At 40.6% G+C, this 27014-nt stretch overlaps 1 protein-coding gene across 1 annotated transcript in view; it reads left to right on the top strand.

Moving 5' to 3' along the window:
* NSF (N-ethylmaleimide sensitive factor, vesicle fusing ATPase) overlaps nt 1-27014 on the top strand; it is a 144301-nt gene that overhangs the window by 87498 nt on the left and 29789 nt on the right. Inside the window, exons 13-15 of the mRNA XM_058676301.1 lie at nt 7692-7787; nt 12407-12563; nt 14236-14369. Of these exons, the coding sequence (XP_058532284.1) occupies nt 7692-7787; nt 12407-12563; nt 14236-14369 (387 nt within the window). The remainder of the gene's footprint in view (nt 1-7691; nt 7788-12406; nt 12564-14235; nt 14370-27014) is intronic.

The raw sequence follows: 27014 nt of genomic DNA, 5'->3' as shown, positions 1-27014 counted from the left end.
ACTTTAGCAGCACATACACTAAAAATGGAAGAATGTATTAGGTGGATATTGTGGCACAGCCAGTTAAACCACCTGTAGGGACACCAGCATCCCACATTAGAGTGCCAGTTTGAGTCCCAGGTTTTCTGCAGTTCCAATCCAGCTTCTAAACTCATCTTTTAATTCCATTTTTCTGTGAACTTTTTGAAATACCATTATTTTTTTCCCTGCATCTGAGTTCCCGCTTTTTGCTGACTGTATATAGTCCTGGTTTTTCAGATGTAAAATGAAAATGTTTTAGAATCTTGTATATATCCTTTAGATTTTCAAGTAAGAATTAATGTGATGATTACTTTTCATGTGGTTAAATTCTCTTTAAGCTTCAAATGATTCATATTGATTCACCTACAAATAGCTTTTAATTGTTTTGGAATGACTAATGCAAGGCAGTATGTACTTAAGACAGTGGTGCTTAAAGATGGTTTACCCCTCATAAAGAAATGTTAGTAGAATTTCATTATTTGCATTTTTAAAAATCTGCACTGTTCAAAGGTATTGAAATGCTGTTTTCTTTGGAGCATTCAGCTTTAAGCTTTATAAAGCACATGTGGCTTTAGATGTCATCATCGCTTTCAATGTTTATATCTTCATTAGTAACGATTGATCAGCACATTTAGTTCATAACTTATAGTCTAAAATTGACATAAAACTTTAAAACATTTGCAACAATTAAACTGTTGATTATGATGTGCTTTTTGTGCTATGAGTGTTGATTTGCTCCCTTTTCAGTAGTTGGACCTTAACAAAGCTCCAGTCAGATGGGCTGAACAGGCCTGTCTTGTTGGTGCAGGTTTTCTGAGACAACTGGAAAATCTAGTCATTGCACCTCATGGTCATGGCATTTGTGTGTGGATCCATGCTTGTGGGCAACTCAAATTCATGTGACATTTGATTGTTTTTTATCTCAAAAGGAATTTCTGCTTCAGGTAGAAAAGATTCATAACCCAGATTTCTTGTCTAATCTGTTGTAAACAATACATTGAGCACATGTGTGCACATGCTCACACGCACGCGCACACACACACACACACTTTACAGCTAAGGCCAACCTCTGACTTTTGTTTATAGAATTTCAATAAAATTTTTTCTTATTTTCTGTAGAATTTTTGATTGATGAAGGTCGTTCTGCCCTTAATTTAAGAGGAATGATAAGAACGTTCAAAGGTCAGATTCAAAAGGTTATGAAATTTAAGGGTAACCACTTGATATTTGCTAGTGTTGAAATACAAGTTTATTAGTTTCTGCAGGTATAAGTTGAAAGATGCTGCCTCTTCTATATTGATTAGCTGTTGTAAATACAATACAGATAAAAGGTTACTAATTCAAACAAATGAAAAAAGAGATCCTAAATAAATAAAATACAGGATTGTAGATTTTCTGTAACAAAGAAAATGTTGTCAATTTTCATAAAGTAGTAAATGTTGGCTAAGAGAAGTCTTAAGAAAATTTATTGTAATGAAGAAGTAGTAATAATAGTAATATTGGTTATTTACAATTAGATAACTTCTAAAGTTCCTGGAGTACCCCCCCAAAAAAACTTTTTAAAAATAACATCTTTTTTCTAATTTCTTCTCCAAATTATTATTACAAGAGGTGATCAAAGGGCATTACTAGATATGGATCAAGACCAGAATTAATCCAGTTCCACGCCTATTAAATTTCCATCAAAAAAAATTTTTTTAAGAAGTGACTTATTTGGCAGTCAGAATTAGAGGGTTTGACAAGATCTGGCATTTGATGGTTTGTTTGCCAGATAGCTGAAACAGCCAGGATTGTGCCAGGGCAAAACCTGGAGCTTGGAGCCTCATCCTGTCTCACGTGGGTAGCAGGGAGCTAGATAGGTGGAACACTGAGACTTGAACCGTCACACATTTGGGATACCAGCGTCCCAATCAGCAGCTTTACCCATGACACTACAACACTAGCCTCATCAAAAATTAAGCTACATATGTTAAATATGTTTTTATTTTATCTTAGATTATGATAAAATTAATGTTTTCTTTGTGTTTACAATGGTCTTCCTCTGAAATTTCCCAATTGCTGCCCTAGTTTTCCCTGTTGAATTAATTCACTTTTCTTTGATTGTTTTATTTTAGTTTGGTTTTGGTTTTTAATTTGACAGGCAGAAAGAGAGAACTCCTCTTTTTTTTAGTCCTCCAAGGCCCAGAGCAGCCAGGCCTGGGCAGGGACGGGGCCAGGAGCTAGGAACACAACGCAGTTCTCCCATGTGAGTGACAAGAATCTAATTGTTAAAATTAAGCCCAGAAACTTCAGGTTGGGATGTAGGTATGTTAACCATTGAATAAATGACTGCTTTCTTAATTAACTCATAATTTATTTGAATATTTCTTTCCTAGTAATTAGTAAAATGAACAAGATTTTTCTTTCAAATCACTGTGTTTGTATCAATTTTATTATGAAAGCAAATCTGTGGAATGTCAGGGGAAGATGTTTGGCCTGGTGTCAGCGTTTTACCTGAGTATTTGGGTTCAAGTTCTGGCTCTGCTCGCTGTTTTAGCTTTTTGCAACTGCATTCCCCCTACCCCACGCCAACCCACCCCACCCCTCCAGGAGGCAGCCGGTGATAGTTCTACCCATGTGGGAGATTGAGTTTATGGCTTTGACCCATTCCAGCCCCAGATGTTGCAGGCATTTGAGAAGTGAACCAACAGATGAGAGAAGAAATCTCTCTGTGTCTCTATTTCCCTATCTTCAGCCCTCCTTCCCTCTCTCCTTCTCAAAAATATTAAATTTAAAATGTAGTGAAACCTTAGAGCTGTGTGAAGGTAACGTTTAAAATGAGGTTGCTGCTCCACTGGGATCTTAATGAAGCATTCAGAGTTCATTTCCTGTTAGCTGAGCACTTAAACCTTCACGGACCCTTGCAGAGGAGTGAAAAAGTTTCCTCAAGGTTGGACCATTGTTGTGGACCAACACGTTAACCTGCTGCTTGGGACGCGTGCATCCGTGCTGGAAGTGCTGGGGATTACAGCTTCCCACCTCTTCTGATCCAGCTTTGGGTTCATGTTCTCAGGAGGCAGCAGGTGATGCCCAAGTGTTTCTGTTCTTGTCACCCATCTGGGAGAATCGGAGGAAGTTCGTGGCTCCTGGCTACACCCTGGCCCCGCCTGGCTGTTGTAGGCATTTGGGGAGTGAACTGGGATGTGTAATCTCTGTCTTCTGCAATCAAACTGCCTTTCTTCTTCTTCTTCTTTTTAAGATTTATTTTGTTTTTATTGAAAAGGCAGATATGCAGAGGAGAAGAGACAGAGAGGAAGATCTTCCAACGCTAATTCACTCCCCAAGCAGCCACAACAGCTGGAGCTGAGCCAATCTAAAGCCAGGAGCCAGGAGCCAAGAACTTCTTTCCGGGTTTCCCACGCAGGTGCAGGGTCCCAAGGACCTGGGCCGTCCTCGACTGATTTCTCAGGTCACAACAGGGAGCTGGATGGGAAGCAGCACTGCCAGGATTAGAACTGGCACTCATATGGGATACCAGTGTGTGCAAGGCAAGGACTTTAGCCGTCAGGCTACCACATTGGGCCCAGAATTCACCCTTTTTAAAAGGTGTATCTATCCTTAATGTATAAATGCCAAGTGAGAGGTGATATAATGAAATGCAGTGGTGCAGTTGGAGTTGGTGTTGTAGCATGATAGGTAAAGCTGCTTATGCCACCAGCATCCCATGTAAGGCACTGATCCGTGTCCTGGCTGCTCCACTTCTGTTCCCATTCCCTGGTTATGGCCTGGAAAAAGTAACAGAAAAGAACCTAGGAATCTCGGACCCAACCATTCACGTGGGATACCCAGATGAAGTTCCTGGCCCTGTACCAACCATTGCGACCATGCGAGGAGTGAACTAGCGGATGGAAGATCTGTGTCTCTCCCTCTCTTTGTAACTGACTTTCAAAATAAATTAGTTATTATTTTTTTAAAAGGAAAGATCTACATAGATTTACGTTTTGTGAGCTACCATAGTTATTTCCTGGAGATGCATCCCTTTTTTGAAACTGTAGAAACGCAAATTAAATGTGACTAATGTACATTGAATGCCTAATGTGTGCCAATGAAAGCCTTAATAATTTAACTGCTAATTGTTCTATCTGAAAACATTTGTCTATTTAAATATTATTTGTGGCTTTTTCTTGTTTAAAAGTATAGAAGTCAGACATGAACAGTTTTTCTTTGTAGAGATTCAAGAATGCCAAGGCATATAAGGAAAAATAATAAAGACCATCCCTGGCACCCTTTTCTTTTTCTCTCTGGAGTTAGACAGCATTTGTGATATGTGTTTTGTTTTGCTTTCTTTATATTTACATTCTTATATACATATATATGTACTTTTGAAAGAAGTAATTGTACTATAATTTAAATTTTCACTTTTCAGTATGTCTGGAACAGCTAGTCTCCTTGAAAAATATTTGGATAAAAGCATAGTTTTCTAGAATATACCACATAATTAAAACTGTTTGACCCATAAGGGCAAGAACCTTGTCTTTATTTACTGCTATGTCTGTAGTTCCTAGAGCAGCACTTGCTGTAAGTATTCAGTAAGTGAGATGAGTGAATGAATGTGTTTTGCTTCTTTTTATAGATTCATTTATTCTTTTTTCAAAGATTTATTTATTTATTTTGATCGAAAAATCAGTTATACAGAGAGAAGGAAGGACAGAGAGGAAGATCTTCCATCTGCTGATTCATTCCCCAAGTGACCACAATGGCTGGAGCTTAACCAATCAAAGCCAGGAGCCAGGGATTTCTTCTGGGTCTCCCACACAGGTTCAGGTTCCTAAGGCTTTGCACTAGCCTTAATTGCTTTCCCAGGCCACAAGTAGGGAGCTGGGTGGGAAGCAAGGCTGCTGGGCCACAAACCAGCACCCATATGGGATCTCAGGCACATGCAAGGCGAGGACTTGAGCCGCTAGGCTACGGTGCCAGGCCCAAAATTTATTTATTCTTATTGGATATACAGATTTACAGACAGAAGGAAAGACGAAGATCTTCTATCTGCTGGTTCATTCCCCAAATGGCCACAGTGGCCAAATCTGAACTTGTCTGAAGCTAGGAGCCAGGGACCTCTTCTAGGTCTCCCACATGGGTGCAGGAACCCAAGGACCTGAACCATTCTCCACTGCTTTTCCAAGCTGTAAGCAGGGAGCTGGTTTGAAGACCAGCCAGGACACAAGCTGGTACCCATATAAGATGCCAGCCATGGCAGGTGGAGGGTTAGCGTGTTGAACCACCTCACTGCCCTCTGAAGATGTATTCTCGATACATGCATTGTTTCTGATTGTAGCTACTAAAAGTAATGCTGTGTGTTAAGCTTGTCTGCACCTCCCTGTGTGTAACAGGGCGATGTCTGTAGGGCAGCTACTCAGACATACTTTTGAAGACGTGATTTCATTGTCTTCTAGTTTCCAGTGCCGCCAGTGAGAGGCAACCTGGTTTTCTCAGAGAAATGACCTAGGACATTCTCTAAGATTTACAGCAGTGTATCTAAACACACGTGTGTTTGTTTTCATTTATCACAGTTGGTACTGACTGTACTCTTTACACTCAGACACACGGACTTACAGACTGCAAGAAATTATTTTATTGTTTCTTCTGTATTATCCTTTCTATTATCTTCTTCAGTGATTCGTATTAGAAAAAAATGCTAAAATACCTAGATATCACTTCTATGCTTTTTTCTCTTTCGTTTTCTGGCATTTCTTGAGACTTTGGGGAGGCTGGGAGATGAATAAATGGGTTCTGTTTACCATCTTGATGCAGTTTCCAAACAGTTTTTTTTTCATAGGAGGCCGGCCTTTTTGTTAAATTTCTGTTATTTTGTCTGAACAGTCTGTTTCTAAAGGAACATGAGGTAGGCTTTATAATTGATAGACGGTTGGTAATTGCTTAATATGTTTGCTCTACAGTCAGCTTTTTTGAAGATAGCTTTTTTTTTTTTTAAGGCCCTGATACCAATTTACAGATTAGACTCCCTTGCTTTGTGCTATTGGTAATGAGCCCAATCGTATTTAAGAATGTGTTGGTATCTTAATGGCTCATCAGGCCCAGGCAGCTCCAAAGGCTGATAAAGGCTCCGATGCTTTTCCAGATGGCTGCGGGCTCGCTCCAGGTGCAGGAAGAGTGGAGCTGGCACCGAGATGCTCACACACTAGCCTGAGTGAAGATCAGACTGTCCAGTCCTTGGTCTCTTAGACATCGGAATTTCCTGTGGTGCTTTATAACACCTGCACCCTTTACTACACCTGTTAAACCAACGTGTAAGGGTGTGGAGCCTGACAACTAGTCATGTTTAAAGGCTTTAGGGCTTATTCTGAAAATACATACTCATCATCCATAGAGCTTCTCTTCCGCCTCGGTTTTTAACAGAATGGCTGTACAGTGTTCCTTGGTATATATTTGTTATAGTTAACTTAACTGGGCCCCTCTTAGTGAATTTTCACTAGGTTTCTAAACTTTAGTTATTGCAAAATATTGCAGTAGATACCCTTGCACATCTAACTCCCTGCACAAGTATACTCTTAATTCATTGGGTAAGTTCCCCAAGTAAAATTGTTCAGATCAAATATATATACTCTTACTTGTGAACTTGAGAAAGATTTTTTTGCCTTGGTTTGCTTTCTTTTCCTTAATTTTTTATTGTGTTAAAATACACCTAACATGCATTTTTAAGGGTATGAGTACAGTTGAGTGGTATTAAATGCTTTTATCGTATTATGTAACCATAACCACCATCCCTCTAGAGAACTCTTCATCTTTTAAAACTGAAACTGGCCCATTCAAAAACAGCTCCTCATTATCTTCTTCCCCTAAGCCCTGCAGCCATCATTCTACTTTGTGTCTGTGAATCTGACCCCTTCAAATACCTCACAGAAGAGGCTCAGACTGCAGTCACCGGCTGCTTCACTCAGCGCACTCACTGCAAGGTTAATTGCATCCTGCTTTGTGGGTCAGAACTCCCTTCCTTTTTAAGACTGACTAATACTCCATCATTCATGCACACACGCATGCACTTTGGAAAAGGAGTGGCTTTCACGATTTAGGTATTGCCAGTCACATCGCTGTGGACAACATGACTGTTCAAATAGTTCTTCAAGATCTTGGCTTTAGTTCTTTTGCGTGTGTTCTCCAAAGTGGAATTATTGAATCAGGTAGAAATTCTCTGTTAATTGTTGGAGAAACTGCCTTATTGTCCAGAGCGTCTGGACTGTTTTACTTTGCTACCATTAAGCCCAGTAGGTTCCAGTTTCTCCACATCCTCACAAACACTATCTCTGTTTCTGTGGTAGCGTTTTAATGGCTGTGAACTGGAATCTCGAGGGAGTTTTGATTGGCACTTTGCCAGTAATTAGTGATATTTGACATATTTATATGTACATATTGACCATTTGTGTATCTTCTTTGGAGAACTGTCTGTTCAAGTTTTTGCTTAATGTATAATTGTATTGTTTGTTTTTGTTGCTGAATTTGGGTCACTTTCTATATTTCTTAGATACTAATAAACCTAATATTTCATATGTATAATTCATAAACATTAGATGTTTTTATCTGTAAAAATACTCTTTTTAATCTTCAGATGTTCTGCAGCTCAAAATATTCTTCAATCTTGTAAGTCCTAACATTGTGTCTTCATTTCTGCCTAGGCCAGTACTAAAGTGGAAGTGGACATGGAGAAAGCCGAGAGCCTGCAGGTGACACGAGGAGACTTCCTGGCTTCTTTGGAGAATGATATTAAACCAGTGAGTATGTATAAGGAGTGATATGTAAGCCAAATAATAATAACAAAAATAACGCAGGAAAGAGTTAAGTACCGTTGTACCCTGTGTCATCGACATTCACATCATATGGAATTTCATAAAGTGAAAAATCATAGAATTGGAAGTGTTTGTAGCAGCAACATCTGCACAGTAGACTAGTGGCTGGGTGATTGCCCCATACTGACCCTATTTCATGATAGCAAGTTTACTTTTTTAATAAAGCAACCCATTCAATTTTGAGATATTGAAATATGAGATCTTATTTTATGTTGATCTGGAGTAGTTTTCTTGTTGACTCTTACATGTACAGTCTCAAGGTATGCAAACCTAAATTCAGTCCATCCTTCCTGTGTCAATTAAGATATTTAGAATTAACTCTCATAACTACTACCTTTGTTACTTTCTCTACCTTTTTCCCAACTTTCTCCAAAGCGTTTCTTGTTCTTATTCAGTCCCCCCAGTTCCCTCTATCTCTTCCAGCTACTGTAGTTTCTAAGACTCTCAACCTTTGCAGTCACCATTAAAAAGTGTTTCAATTCTTAAGAAGCTGTTTTTTTTTAAAAGAAGTTTTAAAGTAGTCAGAGTTGAAGTCGAAAGTTATTAACCAATTTTTGTATAGGCAACCACTAGCATTTCAATTACCAGTGTCAGAGTCGTCTGTTAGTACAGAAATAGAAAATAAAGAAAGAGAGAGAAAGGAAGGAAGGAAGGAAGGAAGGAAGGGCCAGTTCTTAAAGAGCTGTGAGCATTTATTTGAGTGGATCTCAGTGTGCAGAATTATGTTATTAACCTTATTCTAATTCATGATCTCCCATTTTCATTAGTCTCTGCACATGGTATATAACATAAAGTATGGTGTATATAACCTCTGGGACTTGTAGTTTTACTGTATTCTGTGCTAGATGTCATCAGTATGCTCTACTAAAGCCATACATCATTCACTTTTATTATGGAATATCATTCCATTGGTGACACCAGAATTTATCTGTTTTCCTTGTCAGCAGGCATTGGCATATTACCAGTTTTATGCTGTTGCCAACAAATGCTGTTGTTAACCTTTTTTTTTAAGATTTACTTATTTTTATTGGAAAGGCAGATTTACAGGGAGAAGAAGAGACAAAGATGTTTGCCCGCTGATTAACTCCCCAAGTGGCCACAATGACTAGAGCCAAGGAGCCAGGAGCTTCCTCCAGATCTCCCAAGCGGGTGCAGGGTCCCAAGGCTTTGGGCCGTCCTCGACTGCTTTCCCAGGCCACAAGCAGGGAGCTGGATGGGAAGCGAGGTCACCAAGACACGAACCAGCATATATGGGATAGTGGCGCATGCAAGGCGACGATTTAGCCCCTGAGCCATCACACCAGGCTCTGTTGTAAACATTTTTAAATGAGTTTCTGATAGACATAGATTTATGAATAAAGCTGTTTGGTTGCTGAATGTGTGCCAGTGGTTGAGACACTTATCATTGCCCCAGTCATGTGAGAGAGACGCTCTTGTACATGCTGTCCAACATTTGGTGTTGTCAGGCTTTTTGTCATTCAGATGGGAATGAAATGAGCTCTCACTTTGGTTTGGATTTCATTCTACTAGTTATTTGAGAGGTTTAGCATTTCTTTCATGTTCGTTAGTCGCATGAATATCTTCAGTGAAATACTGTTAATGTCCTTTGCTTGTTTTTCTGTTACAGTTTATTCTTTATTCTTATTTGATTTGTAGAAAATTTTTGTTCTTTTTTCTCGATTTTTATTGTGTTACATTACACCTATAAAATTTATGAATTTAACCATTTTTAAGTGTCTGAGTCCAGTTCCGTGGTACAAAATACTTCCGTGGTACAAACTTCTTTCCGGGTCTCCCATGCGGGTGCAGGGTCCCGATGCACTGGGCCGTCCTTGACTGCTTTCTCAGGCCACAAGCAGGGAGCTAGATGGGAAGTTGGGCTGCTGGGATTGGAACCGGTGCCCATGTGGGAATCCTGGCGTGTTCAAGGTGAGGACCTTAACCATTACGCTATTGCGCCAGGTGTTAAGTTTTTGTCAGTAGCTCTGCTGAGGGTGTGGCTATACAAATCTTTCTTCAAGGCCTTCTGTTAAGTTCTTCTGGGTATGTACTCAGAAGTGGGATTGTTGGATAACAAGTAATTCTATGTTTAGCTTTTTGTGGAAACTCCATTCTGTTTTCCAGAGTGGCTGTGCTGTCTTACATTCCCATCAATAATAGACAGGAATTTCAATTTCTCCACATCATCACCAGTGCTTATTATTTTCTCTTTCTTTGCTAGTAGCCATCCTAATGATTGTAAGAGGAAATCCCATTATAATGTTGACTTACATTTCTGAAATAATTTATTGGTAGAACATCTTTTGATATGCTTATTGGCCATTTGTTACTTATTTTTGATAATTGCCTCAGATAACGCCTTTAAAGACAAAATTCCCTTTCTTTTAACCTTGTCTATTTTTTATGACTATTGTGATGTTTAAATATAAAATAAGTACTTTCAAAAGTTACTGAGCAGTGAAGCTGAGTAAGTCTTTTGCTGTTATCCAGTAATTTTCAAAATTATTGGAATTCAGCCTTGGTGATCTAGTCTAAGACTTTGATAATAAATAATTTGGCTAAGGCCTCGCTTTTATTTATGCCAGAAAACTGGAGACTAAGCAAAAGTTAAAGTGACAGGCTATGTAAGAAAACAAGCATTGCAGAAGCTGGGAGAGTCACGAGTTTATGTCCAGGTGTCTCGAAGCTTCTTCTCTGAGACTGGAAGCGTATGCTGAGACAATGAAAGACGAAGCCACTCAGCTTACGCGTTCACCAGGACAACCAGGCAGTCAGCACTTGGATGCTCTTCCTTTACAGCTTTTTCTAAGAGGAGCTCTGGAGAGGAAGGACTTTACTGTGTACGTGGGAATGAATGGGTTGGTATATGTGAGGATACTACTCAGGGAATTGTCTGAAAGATGGCTTTTTATTTTGGCAAAGTAAGGGACATGGGGACCACTATTGCTTCAACTTGAAAGCTTGTTAAAATTATTCTGTGTTTTGGGTAATCAGATACTGACCTTTTCAGGTATGTGGTAGTCTTTAGAGATTTGGAATTCTCTAGATACATGACCCCTTGACATGCACATTATCTCACGTTTTCCTGCTCGTTTAGCCTCCTGTCAGCTCTCAGAAAGTCCAGTCCAGCTGTGCGTACTGCACTTGTTGACTACAATTGGCAGCTGCTTTAATGGGAATTATTAGAAGTTTAAGTTGAAGAAGGATATAGTTTAAGTTCCAGTATGTAGTTACTATGAAGTTATATAAAGTCATTTTTTGTCCTTTCAGTCTTGATTATAGCTGCTCATTTCTGCATCATCCTAAAGCTTATATTTACATATGTATATTTAGTGTCATTGACCGTATATCCCCTGGCATACAGTTCAGGTGGACATGATCATTACTATTCCCATTTAATCCATAGCAACTGTAGTCAGTGTTATAGTATCTTTGTCTGCTGAGTTGTTTTGGCTTTGTTTGTTTGTTTGTTTGGTTTGGTTTGGGTTGGGGGGGTAGGAGGGGAGAAGATTTATTTATTTATTTGAAAGGCAGAGCAACAGAGAAGGAGTACAAAGACAGAAAGAGAGAAGAAGGGACTCTTCTCTCCCACCCCCTGGTTCATTTCTCAGGCTGCTGCAGCAGCCAAGGCTGAGCCAGGCTGAGCCTGGGAGTCAGGAACTTTGTCCTGGTCCCTCATGTGAGGGGCAGAAGCCCCGCCATCACCTGCTGCCACCCAGTACATTACCAGGAGGCTGGACGGAACTGAAGCACCACTCAGATACGGCACGCAGGTGTCACCAGGTGTCACAGCCTCACAGTGTCACAGTGTTCTCCCCCTGCTTCATTTCTAAGTCCGTAATCATTTTTTTCTCTGTTGTTAACAAAATGACTACAGGCTGCAGTAGTATCAATCATGTTAAACATATTCTTTCTCTTAGGGATTTTTAGTGTTTAGGCTCTTAGAATATGAACCTAGAATCTGTTTACTTTTTATTCCATTTATTTACTCTGAATGATTTACTCTCTTCCCCCAACTGGGTAACAGGTTAAATGAGAAATTACAAACCAGTGCTTTTGCTTTTCAGATTTTAAAAATCAATATGGGATACTGCAGAATGCATTTAGTGTGTAGGAATTTATTGCTCATTTTTTATATCTTTATATATTTTAAGATTTTTTAAAAATTTATTTATTTTTATTGGAAAGTCAGATTTACACAGAGGAGAGACAGAGAGAAAGATCTTCCATCCGCTAGTTCACTCCCAAAGTAGCCACAACGGCTGGAACTGAACTGATGCAAAGCTAGGAGCCAGGAGCCAGGAGCCTCTTCCAGGCCTCCCGTGCGGGTGCAAGGTCCCAAGGCTTTGGGTCACCCTAAACTGCTTTCCCAGGCCACAAGCAGGGAGCTGGATGGGAAGTGGAACAGCTGGGATATGAACCACCAGCACCCATATGAGATCTCGGGCGTGCAAGGCAAGGACTTTAGCCGCTAGGCCACCGTGCTGGACCCTAGTTTTTAGTATTAATATTCAAATACTCTAAACTGTCCTTTTCTTCAATAGGCATTTGGCACAAATCAGGAAGATTACGCCAGTTACATTATGAATGGAATCATCAAGTGGGGTGACCCCGTTACTCGTGTCCTGGATGATGGGGAGCTGCTGGTTCAACAGACTAAGAACAGTGACCGCACACCGTTGGTTAGCGTCCTTCTGGAAGGTGAGCAAGACTGAGGAGCCATTCGAAAGTTCAGAAGTGCTTTTCCTAAACCATTTGGTATATTTCAGAAAAATGAATTCTTTCGCATTCTGAAGCTTGTTATGATATAAAATAGTAATCTAGATTATATGTCCATATTGTATACAAATTAAAATTTGGGGGAGATGGAATATTACCAATGAACAATAGCATCGAAAAAGTTTTCTTGTGGAATTACATCTGAATTTCTATAGTACTTAAGAGACTGAATGATACCACATAGTGCTTGATTGTAAAATTGAATTTATACTGAGAGCCTGCTGTGTTTTAGGTGTTAGTGAAAGTATAACGACATTCAGATCTTCAGTGTGGTCATGAAAAGGACACGTATAATGGCCCAGAGCTATAGCCTAGCGGCGAAATCTTTGACTTGCACACGCCGGGATCCCATACAGGCATCGGTTCATATCCCAGCGGCCCCACTTTCCATTCAGTTCCCTGCTTGTGGCCTGGGTAGGCAGTAGAGAACAGCCCAAAGCCTTGGGACCCTTTTCCCGTGTGGGAGACCTGGAAGGAGCTCTTGGCTCCTGGCTTTGGATCAGTACAGCTCTAGCCAATGCAGTCTCTTGGGAAGTGAACCTCTCCTCCTCTATAAATCTGCCTTCCCAATAAAAATAAATAAATCTTAAAAAAAAAAAGGACATGTATAGAAATTCTTTACTACAGCATACAGGTATAAAGAAATATGTGATTGCAAGCCATTTTGCAAAGGCACAGTTAAGAAAAGTGAGGAGTGATATTTAATTTAGGCCTTACTAAGTCAGTATTTTACTGAATAGACAAAGAAAAAGAACATTCTATTCATGCATGATCAATTTATGCTTGTAATAACTATGATAACAGTGAAGTATCACGAGGCCACAGGGCAGGGGAACCTGCTCCCTCCGTGGGTCTAGGGCTGAGAGCTCCCTGAGGAATGCACATTCAGCCGAGGCCCGAGGGGTGATGAAGAGCTGTCAGGGCGACTGGGAACCGTGTTCTCGGCGGAGGGACTTGCCATGCTTAAATGCCGGTAGGACTTCAGGGAGGAAAGAGGCTGAACAGATGGAAAAAAAACAATCCTGTAAGACCCCTGAAAAGCCAGGAAGAAAGAGTCAGTTGGTGCACAGGTGGGAGAAGACACCTCTTGTCTGAGGGCAGACATTTTATAGGTTTGCTGGCCTTTCTGTCCTTACAGTTTGTAGCTATAAAGTCACATTAGCTTCTAATGAGGCCATTTTCCCTGTCCCTAGTATCATCTCTTCCAAAGATGATCTATTTTTATAAGATAAGTGATTTGACAGAGTGACCCAAGTTCTGATATGCATTTGAATGCATTCTCTTTGGTGTTTTTTTTTTTTTAAGTACAAAACCCTTGTACTTTGTATATCCCACCCAGGAATGTGAAAGATGAAAGCTGTGTGAGAAAGTAAGAAGGCATGTATTTCACCACACTTTTGAGAAATGCTAATCAGTTCATTAAGTTGAGTTGCTAATAAATAAAAGGAAACATGTCTGCCCTGAAATTGTGTCAGGAAATGTTAATGAACAACTAGTTGAGACCTTAATACACTGGGGATAAAAGTTAAAACTTGTTCTCTGCTCTTTGCTTGCGTTGGCTTTTTTCCCTTGACTTGCTCATCTCTTTATGCAGGCCCTCCGCATAGTGGGAAGACTGCTCTCGCTGCAAAGATTGCAGAAGAATCCAACTTCCCCTTCATCAAGATCTGCTCTCCTGATAAGATGATTGGCTTCTCTGAGACTGCCAAGTGTCAGGCCATGAAGAAGGTATCAGGATTTTTACTTTCATTTAAATTTCCTATCTCTTAGATGTGTGTATCTGTGTGTGTGTGTGTGTGTGTGCGTGTGCACGTGCATGGACACAAGAAGCTTTGTACACTGAGATACACATAAAACCCATCAAAACCCGTTCTTAGGTGCTTCTGAAGTGGAAGGAAATTATTAGCAGATTTTTTTTCTGGGTACAAAGACTATTTACTTAACATTTTTTAATGTGTTGTAATTTTTTAAAAATAATGTTTATAATGTTTCTGTGGTATTTTTTTTAGATTTTATTTTATTAGAAAGTCAGATATACAGAGAGGAGGAGAGACAGAGAGGAAGATCTTCCATCCAATGATTCACTCCCCAAGTGACCACAACGAACGATGCTGTGCCAATCTGAAGCAGGGAGCCATGAACTTCTTCTGGGTCTCCCACGTGGGTGCAGGGTCCCAAGGTTTTGGGCCGTCCTCGACTGCTTTCCCAGGCCACAAGCAGGGAGCTGGATGGGAAGCAGGGCTGCCACGACATGAACCAGCACCCGTATGGGATCCCGGTGCATGCAAGGTAAGGATTTCAGCCACTAGGCAACCACGCCGGGCCCAGGGACTTTTTTTAAATGTTATAATATTTATTTATTTATTTTTTTTTTTAAGATTTATTCATTTTATTACAGCCAGATATACACAGAGGAGGAGAGACAGAGAGGAAGATCTTCCGTCCAATGATTCACTCCCCAAGTGAGCCGCAACAGGCCAATGCGCACCGATCCGATGCCGGGAACCTGGAACCTCTTCCGGGTCTCCCACACGGGTGCAGGGTCCCAATGCATTGGGCCGTCCTCGACTGCTTTCCCAGGCCACAAGCAGGGAGCTGGATGGCAAGTGGAGCTGCCGGGATTAAAACTGGTGCCCATATGGGATCCCGGGGCTTTCAAGGCAAGGACTTTAGCCACTAGACCACGCCGCCGGGCCCTATAATATTTATTTTTTAAATATTTATTTATTTTTATTGGAAAGTTGGATATACAGACAGGAGGAGATACAGAGAGGAAGATCTTTTATCTGCTGATTAACTCCCCAAGCGGCCTCAATGGCCAGAGCTGAACCTATCCAAAACCAGGAGCCAGGAACTTCCGGGTCTCCCATGTGGGTGCAAGGTCCCAGGGCTTTGGACCATTCTCTTCTGCTTTCCCAGGCCACAAGCAGGAAGCTGGATGGGATGCAGGGCCACTGGGATACGAACCAACGCCCATATGGGAATCCCAGTGTGTGCAAGCAAAGAACTTTAGTTGCTAGGCTACCACGCTGGGTTCAGTATTTTAAAATTTTAAACCATGCTTCTCCAAATTTGCTGGAAAGTAAAAGTTTACAAAAATTTTTTTTCAGAATTATCTTAGTGAATTTTTTTTCAAACAGCAAATCTAAAATTAGATCACCTAATATAGAGTGACAAAATGTCCTATAGTTTTAATCATCTCCAAGAATCTTAATTTTTTATGGATAGCACAACAATAATTTATTTCTATTATTTATTTATTTTTCCTGAAAAACATTTCAGGAATTTGGATATTTGATTATATGAATTGGGGCAGCTCTGTTACATATGAAAGATGTTACTGTCTGTGGGTGTTTGGCACACTTTGCTCTCAAAATTCCCAAAGAAGTGAAATTTAGTCTGATGTGTTCCTGCACTTAGAAAGATAAAAGAGTTTGTCCAGGTGTGGAAGGTAGGACCAGTCGAGGTGAAGTTGAAATTCTTCCTCTGAATTTTGGTGAGGTCTGATGTCTTCTGCTTTTTCCAGATTTACTAGTTAGTAGCTGGTATGTTAGTACTTTATGTGCAGATGTTTTGAAAGGTACCTAAAAGGTAGTACATCCACCTGCTACTGAAAAGCACCTTGGGGGCCTGGATGACCCCTGTTCTCTGTGATGCTATCCTGTGACACCAGCATCCCCTGTGGCCATTGATTGGTATCCCAGCTCCTCCGCTTCAGCTCTATGGGAGCTGCCTGGCGAAAGCACTGGAGGAGAGCCCAAAGGCTGGGGATTCTGCATCCATATGGAAGATCCGGAGGAAGCTATGCACTCCTGGCTACTGGCTTCTGCCTGGCCTAGCACTGGCCATTAGTGGCTATCTGACAAATGAACTAGCAGATGGAAGATTGTCTTGTTCTCTTAAACTCTAACTTTCAAAATAAATTGTAGAAGAAAAGAAGAAAAAGTTAGGAGAACCTTACGTTGGGCCTAGTGAAGCGGGTCGTTCCTCTGCAGGTCCTGACTTTGGGGTTTCTCTTCTTCTGAATCGGCGATGGGGTGGAGCTCTCTCAGGACTCTGAGTTTTATTGTTCAGCTCCTTAGCATCTGCTTCTGCTGTTGATGTGTGCAATAGCCCAAAGCAGGTAGCAAGTGGGAATTCCATTGAAAAGAAACTAAGCTTCTTGGATAGTTCATCCTAGATTTCAGTAGAGTTCATTTTTCTTAAATAATAAAAGCTTTAAAAAAAAAATAAAAGAATCCTCCCGGCTACTCCTTCTACTTGGTCGTCAGCACTCCCAGGCAGTATCCAGCTGAAGTCTTTTTTATTTAAGTCATTTTTTAATACTTGATCTCTTATAGATATAAACTGTAAGTTAAAGAGATGTGGGACAATCGGAATCCTGGGAAAAAACCTTGAAAGGTAAAGTGCTGCCTGGTTAAGGGCAGTGCTCGGGTGTCTCCCGCAATGTAGCTTGAGCAGTTAGCTGCTTCTTCAGGTACCGCCACACTGCGGTGAGTGCTGGACATGGGGAAGGCAGACACTAAGCATAAGCTGAGCCATGCGCACATACTGCAAGCTGTGTGTTCTCTTTAAGGATCTTTGAATTGAGTGTGAAAGGGAAATGTAGCCAAACACAGAAAAGGATTTAGAATATCATAATTTATTCTATTTCAGAAGTAAGTTGATAGCATCTCTCCTTCCCAGAAAAGCCTGGCTGGAATAACTCAGACCAACAACCTCCCTAGAGTAGGTAGCGATTTTTCCTTGATTTTTTTGCTTTCCCTCCAGTGGGAATATATATAAGCCACTGGTGAACATTTCAATACAGCTTTTGGGATCTGTGGCCGTTGAACAGCTGATGTTGTTTGTGCTTCGCTCAGTTGTCTGCTGCCAGCCTGTTCAGAGCTGGTTGTCTGCCCGAGCAGACTCCTCCAGCTGCCCGCTTGCTGCCTCACATGTACTCTAAGCTGTGGGTGGATGGTCCTGGTTTTTCTATAAAGTTTTTAAAAAGTACTTTAGACTTCTGCAGATCAAAGCTGCTTTGTGAGTGTGAGATATTATCATTTTTATTATTTTAATCTCTTGCAAATTGACTTGGGGGGAAGGTAATATGTGCTGATTTTAGAGGCTTAAATGGTTAAATTAATGGCTTAATAACGTATGATTTAATCTTTAAATTGTTGAAGCCTTTCAAGGTAGAGTTTTAGAAGAGCAGAAGGCTAAAGAGTATAAAAATAAATGTCTATGCAAGCTTATGCAAAATTGTTTTGATTCATAATTCACTGGATCATTCAGCCTCTCTGAAAGTTTCAAAAACAATTCCTGTCGCAGCAGTATAATAAATTCATACTAGACTTTTCAATTTTCTTTGGGGGAGGAATAATTCCTGTAACTGAAGTTCCGAACAGATAAGAATGAAGCACAGGTATCATAGAAATGTATTAGAAAGACACACAAAAAAATCTTTCCATAAATATAGTTTTCACATTGCTATCTAACAAAAGGTTGACAAAACCCTGAGGGCTCCAGCCAGTCTAAAGATCCTGAGTCTTCAGGTTGTTGTTGAAAATGAAATGTAAACTCCACTCCTTAGTGGGTCTGTACCCCACCACTGCACCCATCCCTGCATTTTCAGTGTAGGGATACGAAGATTTTTTTCTCAGAAAATGAATAGTTTATAATATTTTCTTCTGGAGAAAACATTTATTTACTTGAAAGAACCCCTCCTCTCCTAAAATAATGTAGCTTTTTTAAAAAAGTTATTAAAGAGATAATATAGTTTTTCCTCATTTAGATAATGCAGAAATGAACATAGAAGAAAATTAAAGCAGATCCACATTTGTACTTGTCTTTTAATGCTTCGTTCAGATACACACAAACAAATTACATTTTGGAAATCACACTGGACATACTGGGTTTTTTTTTTTTTTTAATTTTATTCATTTTTATTGGAAAGCCGGATATACAGAGAGGAGGAGAGACAGAGAGAAAGATCTTCCGTCCGATGATTCTCTCCCCAAGTGACCACAACAGCCGGTGCTGTGCCAATCCGAAGCCAGGAACCAGGAACCTCTTCCAGGTCTCCCACGTGGGTGCAGGGTCCCAAGGCATTGAGCCGTCCTCGACTGCTTTCCCAGGCCGCAAGCAGGGAGCTGGATGGGAAGTGGAGCTGCCGGGATTAGAATCGGTGCCCATATGGGATCCCGGCACGTTCAAGGTGAGGACTTTTAGCCGCTAGGCCACACCGCTAGGCCCGTATGAAAAAATTTTTAAAAAACCCAGTATGGGGCCTGGCGGCATGGCCTAGCAGCTAAAGTCCCATATGGGCGCCGGTTCTAATCCCGGCAGCTCCACTTCCCATCCAGCTCCCTGCTTGCGGCCTGGGAAAGCAGTCGAGGACGGCTCAATGCATTGGGACCCTGCACCCACGTGGGAGACCTGGAAGAGGTTCCTGGTTCCTGGCTTCGGATTGGCACAGCACCGGCCATTGTGGTCACTTGGGGAGAGAATCATCGGACGGAAGATCTTTCTCTCTGTCTCTCCTCCTCTCTGTATATCTGACTTTGTAATAAAAATAAGTAAATCTGAAAAAATTTTTTTAGTAATTTAAAGAGAACATTCTTTACTTATAATTCCAAGAAAACTACTGTACTGTACTCAAACCCCCTCTTTCTCACTCTCCTCTCTTTATCAGTTTTTGCAATGATGTAATTTTATTCCACTCTGTATTACAGGCTAAATTCACTGTCGATCATAATATTCAAAAGCAAAAAGCAGGAAGACACAATTCCACAGGAGTATAGACACAGGCTAAAAATGGCAGTCATCCCAAAGTAACTATTTCAGTCATACATGTTGTTTCTATTCTGTATTAGTTGCCACATATCAGAGAAAACATGATATCTGTCTTTTTGAGACTGGTTTGTTTCCCTAAGTGTAGTGATTCCAGGTTGCATCCATTTTGTTGCAGAAGACAGGATTTCATTCTTTTCTATGGCTGAATTATATTCTGTAATGTGTATGCATACTGCATTTTATTTGTTATTAGTAGTTGGACATCTGGGTTGATTTCGTATCTTAGCTACTGTAACTTAAGCGGCATGAATACACTGTTTTAAACCTTTCCTTACACAACATATTGGGAACTTCCAGTGCCTTTTAAGCTTACCACAGTATCATATTAATAGCTTTGTGAGTATAATCTGCATTATTGGGCATCTAGGTTTCTCAGAGTTTTTTTTATCATCATAAATAGTGTAACTGTCAAAGAAGGGAAATTATTGTCTCCCCTTTTTTAATTAAATTTTGTAGATAGAGTAACATTTATGTGAATGAGAAATTGGTCTTAGGATTCAAATAGATCTGAATTTGAATCAAAGTTCCATCGCATTTATCAGTTCTGTGACCTTGAATAAGTCATTTATCCTGTAAACCTCTATTTTTTCCCTTCTGTAGGATAAATATTAATAGCTTCCTCATGGAATTATTATTAGAACAAAATGAGATAATAATTTGTGGAAGGTATTATAGAGTTCCTAGGTATCCATAGGATGTGCTAAGTAAAATAGCGTGATTATTTTTAATTCTCATTATTATTATACATCCATTCTCAGCCATTTCCATAAGAAATTTTCAGAATCAGGATTGATAAGGTAAATGTTATTATTTCAAAGATTCATGATTCATATATTATCAAAGTTTTTACGTAAAAATAATAACACTTTATAAAACTTATTTCTTCAGACAGTTGTATAAATTTATTTTTGCAGTCCCATCATAAAGTTTCTTGGGATTCTCACCCAGATTTGATGTTATTAAAATGTGTTTTGCCAGTTTGATAGGCAAAATGTGAGCATTTAATTAGTTCATTAGCTATGTTTTTGTGACTAAAGCTCAATTCTAAAGTTGATTTTGCAGTGACAGTAGTTTGTGAAACTCAGAAACGTGACCACTTTCATTATTATTAAAGGTGCTTGATGTGCACCGTTAATTCATAAAGTATCTTCCATAACAGTACTAAATCAGGAGATGAGCTTTTACTGGAAAGAAAGGAGGGCTTGCCTAAATGAGATGTGAGATTTCATTGTAATCGTGCTGTTGCTTCTTTTTTCGTCAGTAGTGTTAAAATACATGCACGTAGTTTAGTCTCAATTAAAAATTTGCTTTGTGTGTCTCTTAATTTCATTAGTAAATCCATTCTCCTTAGACTCCTTAACAGTGCCAAGAATATGTACGAGGTCTTATCCTCACATTCTAGGTACTTTATGTTCTAAGATTTTTGAAGTATCCACAAATGTTTTCTCTTTTCTCCCATTTTACACCTGCTCCCTGAACTTCATTCTGCTTTTAAAATTTTCATTATTTTATCCATTTTTGCACCTATACATTTAAAAGACCTATTTTACTAGTTATATAAATCACCTTTAAACAAACAAAAGAGTAAAACAGTAGAATTTGGTGTTAACTAATAACCTAATCTTGATGCTTTCCAAATAGGCAATCAGTAACAAGATGAAATAGGACAATCAGACGTGACATTGAGCAAAATTAAGTAAAAATACTAGTGATTTATAAAACTACATTTATTAATTACAGATAGAGTCTTAATTTCAAAGGATTGAAAATTAATGGAAGAAATTTTCCTTTCCACTAGCTTTGCGAGAAAGAAATAATCGTCTTTGAATATCCTCCTGTAAATCCCACTGCAAATTGTAGTCTGCACAGAACAGAATCATGGTGCCTAATCCTCCTCTTTTCATGGTTTAGTCTATACAAAGAGCAGAGCTGGAAATTGGATCTTTTGACAGCAGTTACTAAGCAACAGAATTTGGATGTTTTGGGTTAACATCCTAATATATCATGTAGCTGATTTGTTGAAGTTTGTGCACATATTGACAGAGAGAAGTGGACACACCAGAAGTGGCTAGAGGCCCCGTATGGCTAAGAGGTGGCCATTTGTTGTTTTATTTAATACACTGTGTCTTCTGACACTGTGTTTGTCATACAGAAATGTAAAGGAGGAGCTGCAGGGTTCTGAGGCCTCCTGATTGTTTATGTTATTAAGAATACCTCACTCTGGCTCACGTTCATGAAAATGGAAGATTTTTTCCTGAAAAGCGGGAAGAACAAATAAAGGATTTTAAGGCCATTCCAGGAAGCTTTCGTGCTTTGCCAAAAGTTTAGGTCCACTTCCTGAGGCAGTTTCATTAGAAGACAGCTAATGTTTGTTTGGTCTGCTCCCAAGTTATTTTTAGAAAGCGGAGATTATTACTGATAGCATCGATTTGAATTTGCTCATTTACATTTTTATATGCTACCAAATATGATTAGAGTATGCTTTCAACTAATTGCTGACAGATTTACTACGTTAAGTATTTTCTAGGCCATCAGATTCTTACTGTCATCAGATTATTAGTAACCAGGTATTTCGCTCCAACTGCTTCAAAATTGAGATGAGCTCATTCGGCCCCTAGAAGAGGTAGGGAATTTGGCTTCCCTTACCTGAGAAAGAACTACAGAGGTTAGAGAAAATGGAGGACAGAATCGACTTAGAGCACGCTTTGCCGTGATTTGTGAATCTGAAGGGCTGGGATTAACAGGAAGCTCAGGCTGGCGTGTTCCTATTTGTATTCATGCAGACGCCACAGCCTGCAGCGGCCGCCCCGCCCCTACACACAGGTGGCTGCAGCTCGCTGAGGATTCCAGGAGTGGGTCTGTGTCTTCAAAGCTTGTGTGTCCTTGAGCACCATCATCACAGCTGCCTCTAATCCCTACATGGCAGGAGCCCCACTCCTGCTCCTCGGCCAGGCTGTCGCCCGGAGCCCAGGCTCCCCACATTCTGGATTGTCTCTTAGGAGCCTAAGTCTGTTGTGCATGCGAGAGAGGAGAGGTGGTACCAGGAAGGGGAGTAGCAGTGATCTCATTCTGTGCCCAGTGAGAAGTAGGCCAGTGGTTCTGTGTTTGCCAGAGCTATCCCTCCCCCTGTAGAAGAGACCTCCTGCTATGTCTGTGCTCACCAATGCCACAGACTCCCACCTTGTCTCTTTCTTCTTTTTCTTTTGTTTTTTAATTTATTTTTATTTCTTCTCTTTCTCTACCTATTTTTTTTTTCAGATTTCCTACTTGACTCTTAATACCAGAAGCCTTCAAAAAGTTCATGGAAATGCATAGTATTAAAAAAAAAACTGTTCATGGGTCATTTTTTAGGTTACACACCAAAATATACTTTTAATTCCTCTTTTTCTGTGAATTATTAAATGCCCTGTGTACTTGTGTATTCTAATCATTTTACATGCCCTGCAGGAAAAATCCTGATATAACTGTGAGGACTGTGCACCCTTTTAAGTTCTTCAAATAGTCTGTGAGCTCTATCCCTTGACTCACCTGGCTGCTGCTGGTTGTGACATCATGTGTCCTGGAACAGACTCTAGATAGCTGTTGTGTGTGATTACTGATGGTGAATTTGACATTTCAGTTATATACGGAGTTCCAGCTGCTCAGTTTCTGTGATTTCATTTTTTCTGCATCTTTACTTCCTACCCCTCTCCTCCTGATGGGGCTTATCTAAGAATCTTGCTGAGAATTTGGTCCAGCAGCTAATTCCATGTGCTTGGCTTTCAAGTCCCAGTCTCTTACAAAGCCTGGGCTGGGAAGGCGGGGTGGTGGGAGCTGAGGAGACTAGGCACACGTGGGCCAGGCAAAGAATGGCGATTTCTCATAGAGTGATGAGGACCAGTAAGGAAGAGAGAATGGATGTGTAAGAAGCAAAAGAGGTGTGTGTGTGTGTATGTGTGTGTGTTGTATTTAAATTAGAACAGAGTAGCTACCCAGAGTAGTTTCAGGTGACTAGTCAACTGAAACTAGTCAAGTTACAACTGGAATTCCACAGCCTTTGTCATAGTTAGTCTGTTGCTAGGAGAGTTAGCCTGGAGTGCTCCTCTCTAGGGGATAGTAATGAACACGTTGAGAGCTGTCTATACCAAACCCAAAACAAACCCCCTGCTTTAAATGAAGTAGCTAGGTGTAGGTACTTTTCTTCCAAAATTAGTAGGCTTTGACATCAGCTGTGAAGTGATTTGTAACACTGTAAATTACAGTATCTGAGATAAGTTGATGAGTCTACATACTGCACAGGAACTTACCAGTTTAGGTGCCAGTGGTGCCCTGCATAAAGTCCTCATAAGCAATGGTGTGTTGTGAGAAAGAAGAGTGGCTTTCTCAGGGCAAATGTAAATTGCAACCAGCATATGGTCTCAAGCCCCTGAGATTCTAACCCATGATCTCACATCACAGCTTAGTGAACAGAATTACATGCTTGTATAAAAGCTTTTTAGCAAGATTCTAGAAAACATATTGAAAAGCATTTGTAGTGTTTTCCTGAAATCACCTGAGTTTGTAAGATATCACATTGGCTACTGTTACGGTCCAGCCTATTAAAAAAACAAAATAAGCAAAGAACCATTGTAGAACTGCTTCCAGAGTTTTTCACTGTCTTGAAGCACCAACTCAAAGGTGAAAGGAACCATAATTATGTATCGAAGGCTAAAATAAGCATCCAATATCTTTTTTTTTTTAAGAGAAGAGTTAGTGAGGAGTTCTCATCTACCCTTTGGGTGGGAGGAAGATTTATTTATTTGAAAGAATTACAGAGAGACAGGCCTTCTACCCTAAGTGGCCACAATAACCAGGGACAGGCCAGTTGAAAGCCAGGAATCGGGAACCTCTTCTGGGTTTCCTGCCTGCGTGGAAGGGCCGAGCACTTGGACATTGCTCTGCTGCTTTCCCGGTCAACAGCAGGAAACTGGACCAGAAGTGGAGCAGCCGGAACTCACGTTGCTACCAGTATGGAATCTCGGCTCCACAGGCAGTGGCCCTCTGTTCTGCCTGTCAAATGTGCTCACCACCCATTGCCAAACTAACATCTCTGTTATTTCACTTGTCAAACCATAGGGTTTCTCTGATCTGTCCCTGGTCATCACACCATTCATTCATTCATCACATGCTCTAGTTCTGCCTCCTAAGTATGTCTCAAATCTGTTTGCTCTCAGCAAATCTGCTTTCTGGCCACCAATCGCTCTTACCTAAAATTCCACAGACACTCTCCACGCAGCTCCTTTGTCCTGTTTTCTGCTTCCCTTCTCACCCACCATTCCGCCAGACACTACAGTGGCACAACACCACTTCAACCTAGTTCTTACCAACTCTGTTGGTTCCCTCCATGTTCCTGGATTTCTGATCTCTCCATCCCCTATGTTCTTTTTCCCACTTGTTAACTCTTGTTCATGCTTCAGGTCTCGCCTTAAATGTCATTTTCTCCAATTAGGAAACCATCCTTAAACTCCTAAAACTATGAGCAAGGGTGAATAAGCTGAGTTATGCACCAGCAATAAGCAACCCCCAAATCATAGTGACTTAGCATCATAAAATTTCTCACTCAACACCTCATGACCATGATAGCTCAGAAAGTGAGCTCTGTCTGCTCTACGTATCTTTTCAGAGACTCAAGCTAATAGATAACAAAGTTTCCATCTCACATGGGATTCCATAAGAGCTCTATCAGGAAGAGGGTAGGGTTAGCCATGCAAGGACTCCTAAAGCTTCCTTCAGAAAGTAACAAATCTGCATCTGTGTTTTACCCACCAAAGCGAGTGCTCTAGTTCTGCCGTGAAGTGGATGTGTATGGGCTTCCCAGGCCAACCGTATGTACCCCACGTCGTCTCATATTTCCTCTAGTATAATGACATAGGGTTTATGGGATTCCATGTGACCTGCTCCCCCACCTCCAGACTTCTGTAAAGGTAGGACAGTAATTGTGTAATTGTCGCCATTGCTTGCATTAATAGGAATTCAGAAATATTTCTCTTTTATTTTTTAGATTTATTTCTTTTTATTGGAAAGTCAGATATACAGAGAGGAAGAGAGACAGAGAGGAAGATCCTCCGTCCGATGGTTCACTCCCCAAGCGGCTGCAATGGCCGGAGCTGAGCCAATCCGAAGCCAGGAGCTTCTTCTGGGTCTCCCATGTGGGTGCAGGGTCCCAATGCATTGGGCCATCCTTGACTGCTTTCCCAGGCCACAAACAGGGAGCTGGATGGAAGCAGGGCTGCCGGGATTAGAACTGGCGCTAACATGGGATCCCAGCATGTTCAAGGCAAGGACTTTAACCACTACACTATTGTGCTGGGCCCCAGAAATATTTCTTGAATGAAAGAGTGAATGAGTGAGGCAGCCCTCCAAGATTCAGTCTGGCGTCCAGCGGCGTGGCCTAGCAGCTAAACTCCTCATCTTGAACACGCCGGGATCCCATATGGGCGCCGGTTCTAATCCCGGCAGCTCCACTTCCCATCCAGCTCCCTGCTTGTGGCCTGGGAAAAGCAGTCAAGGATGGCCCAGGGCTTTGGGACTCTGCACCTGTGTGGGAGACCCGGAAGAGGTTCCTGGCTTCGGATCGGCCGTTGTGCTTACTTGGGGAGTGAATCATCGGATGGAAGATCTTTCTCTCTGTCTCTCCTCCTCTCTGTAATCTGACTTTGTAATAAAGTAAATAAATCTTTAAAAAAAAAAAAGATTCAGTCTTCAGGCCTTTACTTTCTTGCTATCCAGCATGATTCCAGCAGCGAACTCTCCACCAGGAGAGCGAGTTCCATAATCTGACTTGAGGCAGAAATCTCCAATTACTTAATGTTTCTACTTGAATTTGAATTGCATCAATTTAAATTCATTCTTTCACTAAATACCAGTTGCTTTCTCGTAAGGCATTATGCTAAGTTAAACGAAGAAACAGAGAAACTGAGACAATACTTGCCTCCTGAAGGCTCACTGGGAAGAATACAGTGAGTCCATAACATATACATAGTATACTCCATAATGCACCATGGAACAGAGATTTAGAGCAAGGGGAATGAGAATTTGTCTTGTTTCAACTATCGAATCTATTGAGCACGTGTCATTACTAAATATTATTTCTGTGCTGGCTACGAGAAGTTTAACATGAGCAGGGTACAGTTTTTATCTACTTCACAGTCCAGTGGGGAAAGTAAGGATGAAAGGAAAGATGGGATTTTGATGGGACATGGGCGGGTGATTGCATGGTTAAGGAGAAGGAAAACATTTCCATTAGAAGGATTGACCTGATTAAATATCTGGAGGTAGAAATTGATGTTAGTATTTTTGCCAAAAAAATAATGAAAACTGAATTAGAATGGTGACAGACTGTGTTGTGGTGACTTTCCTTAATTTGTTACAAATACTTCTAAAAAGATCAAACATAATCCAGATATACACGGGGGGCATGATGGGCAGCTCTCCTAGGCCAGCAGGGGACGTTAATTTACTCATCAGAGGGTGGACAGAAGAAAAGGTTGAACAACTCTCCTGGCCAAGCTTTGTAGC

Source organism: Ochotona princeps, chromosome 17 (assembly GCF_030435755.1).
Source record: "Ochotona princeps isolate mOchPri1 chromosome 17, mOchPri1.hap1, whole genome shotgun sequence".
NCBI classification, from domain to species: Eukaryota; Metazoa; Chordata; class Mammalia; order Lagomorpha; family Ochotonidae; genus Ochotona; species Ochotona princeps.
The sequence above is the reverse complement of the archived record's forward strand: the minus strand, read 5'-3'. Positions and strand labels throughout refer to the sequence as shown.